The 12,727-nt window shown below is 38.8% G+C and overlaps 1 protein-coding gene across 4 annotated transcripts in view; it reads right to left on the reverse strand.

The window, feature by feature from the left end:
• Positions 1-12,727, reverse strand: part of prkcz (protein kinase C zeta) — a 111,771-nt gene continuing 99,044 nt past the window's right edge. For 3 of the 4 annotated variants that reach the window (XM_012965860.3, XM_012965862.3, XM_012965861.3), the window contains 6 exons: positions 12,456-12,543; positions 11,355-11,474; positions 10,475-10,554; positions 8,568-8,657; positions 3,228-3,343; positions 1-2,841 (listed from right to left, as the gene is read on the reverse strand). In XM_012965860.3, the coding sequence (XP_012821314.1) occupies positions 2,754-2,841; positions 3,228-3,343; positions 8,568-8,657; positions 10,475-10,554; positions 11,355-11,474; positions 12,456-12,543 (582 nt within the window). In that variant the 3' untranslated portion in view covers positions 1-2,753. 4 annotated transcript variants of the gene reach the window in all.

Consider the following 12,727-nt stretch of genomic DNA (forward strand, 5'->3'; position numbering starts at 1 on the left):
TTTGTTTTTTGGTAAAGTCTTTAATGTGCAAGAATATAAATGATCTCAATTGTTATGGATTAGTAGGACCATCCTCTGCACAATTAACTTGGTCAGCGAGATCGGAAAGTTACAAAACTACAAGAACATATTTTACTGTTTTACAATCATTCATTTCGCTAGAAGGTTCATTTACTATTCCAAATAATAATAAGACAAGGAAATAAGATCCAAAGCCAAAGTGTTCATATATTAACCCCCTTCTGCCCCAAACCACACAATTAATTACAGCCTTCATTTTCTTCACTTTATAAAACAAATACTTTTATATAAAAAAAAATTTCCCCTTCATGGTGAACAGAACGTTTCCCGATACACTTGCATATGAGCAACAGAACCATTTGGCAACACAGGACCGTTTGTAATGCCGTAAATGTAGAAAATCAAGTCTTTGTTAAACTATGAGCAGATATACACATTATTCATTCTCCCTGCGCGCCCTGCCGGGCTCCAGTGCCCTCTCTGTACAGTTACCTCCCTGATGCAATAGAGTTTGGTCTCGCAATAGAAATCTCTCATGGTGCCAATCCTGGATGATATGAATTCAGAGACTTAAATGAGCTTTGTAATGAGATATGGGGTAGAACCAAATCCACCCTTACCCTAAACCTATCTTGTTATAATAGTAAAACAACATTTAAGCAATTACTACAAAGGAATCCCAGGGTCTATAAAGTGCAATGCATTTTTGATGCCATATTCTACAGTCTGTCCTTGTCATGTGCCTCTGTGGGCTTTATCCTACACTCCAGATCTTGCCCACGTGGAAACCCTAGCATTGGGCACGTGATACCCATGAGTAGAAGATGCCAATGTGACAAAATACTTGAACAGTAATGCTGAAGGGAGAATCATGAATGAAAATGACTGAAATATAAGGGGCACATTTATTAAAAATGGCGGCGTATGGGCATAATCGTGATTAATCTCCGTTGCAATCACAATTTTCCTTAAATCTGAACTTAATCATGATCACAAGAAGTACTGAGGGTCATTCTCATGACTCACTGCTTTTCATGCATTTGAGGACTCAGAAGACCTTGATTTATGAGGAAAACACTTACAAATCTTGATAAAATTTTGAATAGCCACTTTCCTGCTGATTTCTATGGCATGGCGGTAGGTGTGAGCCAATGGGTTGAAACTTCATTTTGAACCTCATCATTATGAGTTTTTTTTATCTCAGAATTTGTGAATACTTGGGGATGTGTCAACTGAAGAAGCTTTCATTAATAAAATGCAGTTGCCCATAGAATATCCATATTTGCCCACAAATATTAATAAATGTGCCTCTAACACTACATAAAGTTGTTAAGATGTGTTTGACGTTGGCGTAACATAGGTGCTGTGGGTTTCCCTCATTTACTTTCAGGCATCACTTAGCCATGCAGCCCTTCCCATACACGTTTCATTGCACTGTTCCTGTCTGCCAAGGCATGGAAAATAATAAATATTATTTATATATAAATTAGGTTAAGATATAGAGCTCAAGTGAAGGGATACATGGATCTTGGACAACCTGTAAACTAGAAGCTGCATAGAATGGACTAGATTAGTAAATAAAGTATCTTACATCCGTGTCATGAGCAAAATGGCTCAAAGTGATCGTATATTCACAGTCCCACCCCCTCAGATACAACAAAAGGAAGGGGGGTGGGGGTGAACAGGAAACCACTCCCATTACTGTTCTGCAGCTTCCCCCGCATTCTGAATGGTGCTTATACTATGGAAATACTGGGGCGTCACATATCCGTGACCTAGAGAGTGAAAAACGAATATGTAGAAGAGGATGTGTGCTCAGCGGGATATAGAATTCCAGATGCATTGTTGGTAATGTTGGGTTTCTATGGCTGAATATTGTTTGCATGAAACACTGAGTGGCGGCTGATGACAACCAGCGCAATGTCACACGCTACAAACTAAGAGTTAGGCACGTCGCAATCTTGATTTTCCAAAAAAGCCATTTCATGTGCAAATTGGTTTTCTCCTCCCAACAACTTGTTTTGGTTGCTTATTGCCTTTGCTGAACCCAATTAGTGACAATCAACTTTTTAAGTGCAATATTGCTGATTTAGACTCTAGCTTTCCAATAATTATTGACTTGCTCCACATATATTCTCTACTTGGGACCTTCTCCAGTGCAAATATTTTCTATGGAGTTCCCTCATAAGTCTATATACTGCATAAATCTTAGAATTTCCCCCCAAGTGTCCCGTTCTGCCAAATGGAAATATGTCAGATGTACAAGTGCCATACTAGGGACAGCAGGAGAAGGCTTTCAGTCCATAGTTCCAGGTTTCTTGCCCTGATTTTCCATCTGGTTCCACTGACTGGAGCACACTGGTTTAATGCACTAGAGGAAGCAATTTGCTTATCTGATTGCCTAAAATGAAGAGTTCCTCTACACACAACCTCACGGCTACATTTAATTGGCAGATACTGTGGAACCTTCATGAGGCAGGCACAAGAATACGAATCTAGTGTGTAACGTAGCCAGAGATATCTGTGTTGGAAAAGGGTTGCAGCTACAGCCCAGAGACACTTCTCCTTCAATAGGGAATTTCAGCAGCAGCGGCAGCAGCAGCAAATCTTGTAGAACTGGCCTTTTATTCACAACCCTGCATTAGTTTTCCAGCCTTGCATGCATATACTGTAGTTAAGGATACAAGTTCGGGATCAATCGTATTATTTGTCCATAGAGAGATTCCAGTCCTTCATACAGTCTCCTCTGAAGAAATCAACAATGGGTTAATGTATTCGAAACCTTCAAACTCAGATTGGTCTATTCGTTTTATTGTTTCTCTGCAAAAGAAGAACAAAAACAACAGTGGAGTCAATAACAATCAATAATGATGAATAGTAAATTGCTAGAACTCAATAGGCCTTTATTAGTATCTTTATATTGTCATTATGGTCTGTGACCAGCAGGGGTCACTGTAATGTAAGGGCATATGACTGTCTAAGGTGTTTTCAATCCCGCTGGTCTGATCAATGTGAGTAAAAATAATCATAGTGTCCATGTAGAGTTCTTGCTTATATCAGTACCAAATGCAGCAGATGGTACTACATAATACCCTGCTGTACAGGTGTGTATGTATTATATGTGTGCCAGTCAGTGCTGCCTCCTGTGCCACTACAGATGGTTTGGCAAGCTACTCTGCATGTACACAAGCCATAAAGCAACATACTCATCGTCGGGTGTGAGCTGCACGGGCTCACTGGTAAACTGAGTATCAAAGTTTTCCAGCCCATAATCATCAGTTATCTGAGGTTTGAATGGAGGGACGACTTGCTTCTTCTCCAACTACAAAGAAAGAAGAAATAACAAGTAAAACATATGTTGCTGTCCGAGACCCCATATTATGTGCCAGATGGATGGGATACACTGGCCATTACTGATACATAAAGCTGAAATGGAAGCGGCTCAGAATTGGTACATTGTTACTTCACAGTTCTGGCGCAAAAACACAGAAAAAGCTGCAAAACTTGCACAGAAACCAGCACAGCCTGTACATATATATATATATTCTCACAAACTGAATAACTGCATACTGCCTTTGGGCTCACACTTTTATATGGTCATGGAACACCTCTGTAACTTATAACATCCTTATATTTTATAACATTTGGCCTCTTCAGGAACCAAAATGCCTTTGCTAATCCAAAATATTGTATTTTCTCTAAAACAGGCAAAGGCATCCTAACAGCAGCTATAAGCAGTTATCACAGAAACCTGTACTATACATCGTGCGTCCGGTAATATAGCTCCTGAGAGGTGCGAGGCCACGGGCATTCCCATCTCTGCCCTGCAGTGCAATTTTAGTTACATTCCATGAAATGGCAATGCCAGTGTAAGTGGCTTCATTCTGCCCTGTGGGCCTGCACCCATGGGAAAACAGTGTGAAATGCAGACAAATAGGTCTTGATCAATTGCTACGTGTCCCTCGGTGTCCCACACCCACAGGGCAGAATGGAAAGATGGAGTATGTGTGAGGCATGAGAGTGCCAGCGCAGGTGTAATGCCCGCGTGTCTGTACTGGAACTGCAGTCAGGGCCTGAGCGTATTAACATGCTGTGCTGCACTCACTGACTCCTGCCTCAGTATAGTAACATTACAACTCACCGATAATATAAGAATATAGCAATATCCACCCTCCCTATACTTTCTATTATATTTCACCTTTGGCCAGTTGCTTTCCCTACATTAATTAGATACACAACAAATCAATACCAGAGGGTTAAACACTTGTTATTTTAGTCAGCAAATATAGATCAGTTATATCAGATGTTTTAGGGTTTTATTTAGATATCTATATATCTGTAGCGTAAAGCGGTGTGTAAATAACACCTCTCCTTTACACAGGGACAGTCCTATAAATATATCTGTTTACTTTATAGGTTCACTATCAAACCACTGAACACTATTAGCTTTGTAATATTCCAAAATTCTACATTTTACCTAAAAAAAAAAAAATTAAGTTTTTGCCCCAGTTGGGAAAGTAAGTTGTACAAGGGCTCCGGCTATACCTGCCGAACAGTAACCGTCACCCAAAGGTGCCAAGCACAGGGCATTCCAAAGAAAGTGCAAAGTGTGAAATACAGCGAGAATGTAGAATATAGAAAATATAGAATATTTCAAAAGCCAATGAGCTAATGAGAATGTTTGATTTTTTTTTTTTTTTTTATTAAAGTCACCTATAGTTTCTCTTTTTTGGGGGGGGGGGGAGGATGAGCAGTTATCTAAATTGGTGCTGATTTGTGTGTCAAACAAAAGCAACTTAATGAATCCTCCCTCCTTTCATTTTACACTGCTACTTTCATACAATGAGCCCCATCCTGCCCCGTGTAGCCCCAGCAGTATACTAAAGAAAGGGCCTCAATAGCCTCACAGGCCCTCACACACGGGCATTACATTTTATTCCTGTGCACTGTGCCTGCTGGTACCCAGGAGCCTTCAGATCTGCCCTCTGACACAGTCACATCAAGAACATGGCATGAAACCAATGCTGGTGCCCTGTTCTCTCTCAGGCCTCGCCCTGTGTGTGTTACAGTGATGCCATCTAATGTAAGTGCTATGGCACACACAGTGATTCCCAGCATTCTCTTGCCAGGGCATGCTATAACTAGTGGGGTCCAAATGCTGGAAATCTCCCACTTGTCCCATGTACTGCTTAACAGAAATCCTTAGTGATACAGATACCACATGCGGCCCCTCCCCAACATAGCACATGCGGCCCCTCCCCAACATAGCACATGCGGCCCCTCCCCAACATAGCACATGCGGCCCCTCCCCAACATAGCACATGCGGCCCCTCCCCAACATACCACATGCGGAAGGGAGATTAACTTTTTAGTCTCCAGTTTTTGTCCAGTCAAAGCAAAGACAGTTCATGGAGGGCAGAGAGGCAGCCATATAAAGCAGCTAAGGAACATAATGACAGCAGCAGCTGATTTTTGAGATTACAGCACTTATGGGTGGGTGCAGAGGAAAAGCAATGCCAGCAGCAGCAGGATCTCCATGCAGTGCTTGACCACCCCCCACCCCAACCCCTTCAAATTCTGGAACTGCGACGCCCCCTGCTCTCAGCTGCCAGACCAACTGCATGACTGGTAATTCCTACGGGTTCCTTTATAACTGCGCCACTTGATGTCACCAAATCAAGCAACACTGCGCGTTATCAGTAAGCACGCACACAAACCCAGTGATGTCTGGCCAGCACGCACACAGTACCACTGCATGTCTGACATACTGGCTCATTGCTAAATGGCATTTTAACAAACACCAACAATTTCCTCCCAATTGAGCTAATAAAGCAATAATAACAATAATAATAAGATTACTATATAAGCAGAAAGTACTCTAACAGAACGTGATTCCAAATGCACGGGGTGTGGGTAGTGGCTTAGGGCCTGTGAGCCAGATATGCATGTAGCCCAGAATGTAACATTTTGCTTCTACATTCAAAGTCAGCATATGGTCCTGCAAATGAGCAGCTAAATTGCAACTGGTCCAGGCAGCAGCACTGAGTATGAGCTGGGCATCCTAACTCCTTCCTATGGGAGAACCAATGCCCAGGTTATAGCAGCAATTTCAGCACTTGTGCCTTTCCATTAGGAGTGAGGGAAAGGTAACTGTACCCCAAGCAGTTGCCTTACCCACACAGAAATGAACAGCCAGGTTATATACAGTTATGGTGATACGGGGGGGGGTGGTGCATTTACCAAAAATCCTCATCATGTTAAATGATCTTGAGTAATCTCACTTGCTCCAATCAATATTTTAAAGGTTACAGAATAGTTCGGCCAGGCATTTGGGTTTGGTCATATCTGGAACCAAATCCAGGGTGCTTTCACTTTAACAGATGAATCATAAGATACACTAGAAAGATGCAATTAACTAGTTTAATGGATATTGCTTTCTTTGCCATATATATATATATAAATGGTGACACATTGGACATATGGATATTACAAGTCCTATTAGTTTATGAAAATATTTTTTTTACAAAGGTACAGCAACTGTTCTCTTTTCCCTTTAAGCAAGTGATATACAGTATATAGCAACACAACATGGCCACTAGATGTCAGTATATAATCGCTAATTTGGATTACACTGGTTAAAATAAGCCTATGAGGAAATGCATCTATATAATTATATACATACATATAAAACATTTCAAGCATAACCTTGCCTACAGTATACACAGGTGCCGCACCTGCTCCTAAAACTGAACAGTGTGGAATGTTCCTGGGCACACAGCAATGCCAACTGCTGTGGGGCCTGTAAAGTATTTCTTGGCTATAGCTATTAAATAATATCACTTATTCCAATGCCACAAGCAGTCATTGCTATGGTAGTCTCTCTGCCCAAGTGTTTTATCTGGCATTTCCACACATTCTGGTGCACAAGGTGCCCGCTGGGACTTGCATAGATTACTCTCCCATGAGTCTCTTACTTTATGGAAAAATGAATGTCTATTAGAAACAACAGTTATAACAAATCCTTGAAAATAAAACAGATGCTTTTCAATACAGATAAGATTCTGCTGCCCCCTACTGACCACCTTAGAGATGATACACATGGAGTTGTTTCTTACATCCATACGTTGGTGCAGGATTGGGAGGAAATGGGAAAATGGGCCCTGGACAGAACAAGAACCAGCAGTAGATAATAAGTGTGAAATACCATCTTCACATAACTGTTCCCAGAGTGCAGTGGGTTTTCAGACTGGAATCTTTTATTTGCAGCTTGCTTCTTATACCAATCAGATTGTGTGTCAGAAGGCACAACACAAAAGGGAGAGTGGGCGACACCAACCGGAAACAAAGTAACAAAACACAGGCAGCGCTGTATTCAAGGGAGCAGTCTGCGGGTTCTGCAACGTTTTTTGTACTTTGCTCATTCTTTCAAGCACAAAAATAACCTTATACAACTGAGGAAAATAAGTATCTGTTTCTTTTTGCTGGATAGATATATTGATTTCCTTATTTGCTATAAGGAAAGCCTTATTATTGGTATTATTGATCTTATTTGTTGCCAGCTACAAGTAATATCCACTAATTTAAGATGGTGTTAAACTGCAACACCGCAGTACCCACAGCAATCAATCAAATCTTTGGTCTGAGTTTATTACTTATGCTAGAACTAACTGATAATTGTTTGCTATGGGTCTCTGCAACAATGTAATTTACCATCTATAGTATTGTGCCATATTAGCCTTATCTGCTAGTGTAAGGTATTATGATGTATGACATTGATATTCTGAGACAATTTACAATTGGTCTTCATTTTTTATGGCTTTTCAGTTACTGAGCTTTTTGTACAGCAGCTCTCCATTTGTTATTTTAGCGGCTATCTGATTGCTAGGGTACTTATTCTAGCAACCAAGGAGTGGTTTAAACTAAAGGTGGGAATATGAATAGTAGAGGGCCTACATTGAAAGATAAGTAATAAAAATTAACAACAATAATAATATATTTGTAGCCTTTTCAGTGACCCAGTGAAAAGAGGAAGAAGAGAAAGGTAAATAATTAAAAAAAACTATAAAAGTGATGAAAAGCAGTTGCAAACTTGCTAGGAATAGGTCATTCTATTACATACTAACAGTTGAACCACCCCTTTAACTACAAGCAGTGGCTTGGGGACAACCATAAAGGTGCATGTATGATGCACACACAGCCTCCAAATGTAACAGAGGGAAAACTGCTTGCTCACTGAACAGAGACCAGGGGATGCTATGACATTATGAGAGGAAGATAACTCCAAGTCACATCTGATCATCAGTTCTACATGCAGGGCAGGCAAGAGCCCAGTGTTTGTCTGGATACACCCTTCTCTACAACTAGTGACAGCTACAAATGTGTCCTGCCAATCACCAGGAGGCGCACTACCATCAGTAGCCAAATTGCCATATTAGCCTCACACTGATCTTAGTTTTCTAAGGAATTACTTGCTTATTTAAAGAAACCCATACAGAGCACAGCAGAACTTGATGGAAGAAAGGGAAAAGAAAACAAATCATTCTTACCATATCCCAATCTATGCTGCGGAAAAAGGTATGTGACTTAATATCAGAGAATCCAGTTTGAAGCTGGCACCCAAGTCTTTCTTTCGGATCCTTGAAATACATTTAGAAAGGTTTTTGTTAAAATTATTATAAATCTAGCATTCAGGCATTTAGTTTAGGAGATAAAGCTGCAATCAATGCCACGGGCTATAATTACAATAACAAAATAATCATAAAATGCAATAAATATGTAACAAGTATAGCAGCCCTTATTTTGGAAACCCTTTATACAGAAAGTTCCAAATTACAGAAAGGCTATCTACCATAGACTCCATTTTAAGCTTTAATTTTTAAAAAATATTTCCTTTTTCTCTGGAATAATATAACAGTGCTTTATACTTGATACCAACTAAGCTGCATGAATCCATATTGGTAGCAAAACAATCCAATTGGGTTTAGCTTTATTTAATGAATTTTAGCAGACTTAAGGGATATTTTTGTAATCTTTATTACAATACCATATCTGAGCATTCCACATAATAGATCCTACACCTGTATATACAAATATGATTGAAGTCCTTTCTTTCATCTGTTTGCATGGTGGCTTCTGCGCCATATCTTCTATAAACTATCTTGGTCAGAGCGTGCCAACCCATATTTTTTTTGTATCTTATTGATAAACAGTACTTTTATAACATGTGACATAATCGTGTTTAACAGCAATTATTGAAAATATTTATATACTTTTTGTAGCACGTTGCACATTTAGGTAACAGGCTACAGGAGAGCTATTGGGCCTGGGGAGAGTGACCTGTGTTGGAGTAAGCTCAGGTTTAGGCAAAGTCAGGTGGCAGATATCTGGACATAGGTAGGACAAGTTCGTCAATTTGAAGTATTTCCCATATGTACCCAATTTCACCTCAGCAGCTCGGTATGAAGTCCATTCTCTCCAAATCCTGTTACTTGGACACTAAAGCTGAATTATTATTATTAGTGAAATTAGTTTTAAAGGTTTGTGTCTGTACATTTATTAAATAATAGAAGTTACATTTTCATTTTAATTTGGATTCTCCCCAGGCTTGGGCAGGAGCAATTTTTGGACCCTGCAGGTGGTGCATATGTTTTTGCAGTTTCCTGCCTAGCACATTGCTTTTTGTAATTTGCCTACGGTCACTGGCTCTATGCTCTCCTCATCGGTTCTGCAGAAAGGGCAGGAGGTGCATAATTTGATTACTTTACAAATCTTTTAGGTTATGCAAACTTTTTGCTGTATTAAGAGAATTCATTGCTTTTCCATGCACTTGCAGAAATCAGTACTTTTAAACAGCAAAAAGAAATTGAAAAAAAACCATGAGTCAGGGGTCTTTTCTCTCTCTCGTTTATAACAGATATACTTACACAGCCAACACACCAGTTTTAAACTAACTACCTAACACCAAGTAAAACCAAATGGACTGATGCTGTGGCAGATTTAATGTACAGAAAAAATAAACATTTAGCTTACAGGAAAATGTGACGAATGTGGGAAGGACTCAAAAACAAGGTGCCACTGTTTACTGAATGAGACCATTTATCTGAACTGCAATAAGAAAGTCTGTGGTGCTTGTAGTACACCATTCTCTAACTAACTTATTCATACTTATACTGTGCTTTAGTTTACCCATATATATTCGTTTTGTGCACAGATTTTTCGTTTTTTAGCAACACATTCTTCTAGATATAAATGCACCTGTTATGTTTTTAAATTATTATTATTATTCATTTTATTATGCTTTTCATAAAGCACTTTAGAGAAAACTAAGCTAATATTGAAGGGCTCTTTAAGAGATCATTTACTTTAGGCATTGCTGATATTTACTCACATTTTAAATAAATATATAGTTTTGTAATTGCCCTTAGATGGCTTTTGAATCCAAACCAATACATACCTTGTTTAAAAATCCTTTTAAGACATGGGAAGCTTTCACAGAGAGGAACCTTGGAATCCGAATTGGCTTTTCAAGAATAACTGGGTATTAGATAGAAAAATAGATGTTTAGTTGGGTCCAAAATCTGTTCTGTAAAAACCATCATAGTAATTGCGGAGTTTAAATTAACAAAATACATTACATATTCTACATCTAGCCCCTGAGAAATAGACAATTGTGATGTAGGTAACAAACATCAGCTAAATCCATGCTTTGCTATCAATTTGAGCTTCTTTAAATGTATTCTCCCTATACTTTCTGCTCATTGCCTTGTCTCTTCTTTGATTACTTTTTTTTTTTTTTTTTTTTTTTTTTTAGATTTGAACATGACAGACAGAGCCAAGACAACATAGCAATAAACAGCTCCTGTGCTACAAGCCATGCTGGTGCTGTCTGGGTCTTGAATGCATCTAGAGAGTGCTACTGAGAGGATCCAGCCCTGTTTGTGAGTGATGATTCCCTTCTGACAGAACACAGATCTGTCCACTGGCATGAAGCTTCCTTCTGGACTAAACTGCAAGTGGGGAAAAGGCAGTCCCCTGTAATATTCATCCTTAGTTTTAAGAATTTACGGTTAGTCCAATAACTAACCCATCCAACATCTTTAACCTATTGCCCAATATACCTATCTGATAAATCACTAACCTAGGTAACAGATTACTAGTCTATACAATGTAAGAACATGGCAGCAAATTCATCACATCCATTTACAATAGAAAGCAATGTATTGCACATAACCAATTAACAGAGCATGCACTGGTTATTCATATTACAGAGTATATAACATATACTATATAACATACATACATACAAAAAAATACTGACAACACAGTTCACAAACCTTGGAAAAGATAATCTTCTGTGTTCATATCTGGATTGTCTGTAATTATGTCAAAAGGAGACCTTCCAGCCATCATCTCAAACATGAGCACCCCCAGAGCCCACCAATCAACACTGAACCCTGCCGAAAAGAACGCAAAATATAATCTTTGATGAGAAATCTTTCAAATCTGTCTGATGAACTCCTGTCTAAATAATTTAAGCTGTTGAAGACGATCACAAGTGGCTCACCACTATGAGATATTTCAGATCAGTGCTTATTAAATGCTTAATTCTCATCTGATTTAAAACAAAATTAGTACATTTAGCTTAAATATATACTAGGTTATTTTGACATAACAGCACATTTAGATTTGTATCAATGAACACTGCTACATTTCTTAAATCACATTAAAAAAGTTAAACACTCCCTGAATATAAAAGCAGAAAACCTAATTATTGACACAAGGGGTGTTGTCTGATGTAGTTTAGATTTTGCTTTAAAGGGATACTATCATTTAAAAATATTATATGTACACATTAATATGATGTCTGAAAGTTCCAAACTACGGGAAGACCATCTCCTATAAACTTCATTTCAATCAAATAATTCACATTTTTAAAATGATTTCCTTTTTCTCTGTAGCAATAAAACAGCACCTTGTACTGTATGGAGATCCTAATTATGGAAAGATCCCTTGTCTGGAAAATCCCCAGGGTCCTGAGTATTCCGGATCTACTGTATACTGGTTTTTAAAAATGTTTCTAGTTGTATAAATCTGTCAGACAGTAACTGCCTACATGGCTACTCCACACCAAACTGGCAACTTATTGGCCTGTGTATGGGGGAAAGCAGGACAGTCTCTCTAACTAATATCTATCCAGAATCAGGCAAATACTAGTTAGGAAGGTTAAAAAATCTGAAGGACCACATTGCACTGTTCAAATTCAAATACTTCTCATAATCTTGTTGCAAAATTCTTTAGATAATGTTTTCTTTCATTAGCTCACAAGGCCATTTATGAGAGTGAACTTAGTGAACTGCCGATTCCCTTTACCTAAATATAAAGAAAGTGAAAGACACCAAGATAAAATATTTGCACCTTGGAATTTTGTTGCTTACCGTATTCTTCTCCCCGGAGGATCTCGGGAGCAATGTAATTTGGAGTGCCACAGAAAGTGCTAGTAGTGTCTCCTGGTCCTAGCCCCTCCTGTAACAGAAAGAAATTATATTCTAATATGCACTGAATATATTTTTCTCCCAAGAAACACAAAACATTCTACAGCAGCCATTTTTATAATCATAAAGAAGAACAAAGAGACAACAAAAGATGAACATTGTGCCCAACAATACAACATTCAAACAATGTAATGTAGTGTCTCGATCTACAAAAA

Source organism: Xenopus tropicalis, chromosome 7, assembly GCF_000004195.4.
Source record: "Xenopus tropicalis strain Nigerian chromosome 7, UCB_Xtro_10.0, whole genome shotgun sequence".
Lineage (NCBI taxonomy): Eukaryota > Metazoa > Chordata > Amphibia > Anura > Pipidae > Xenopus > Xenopus tropicalis.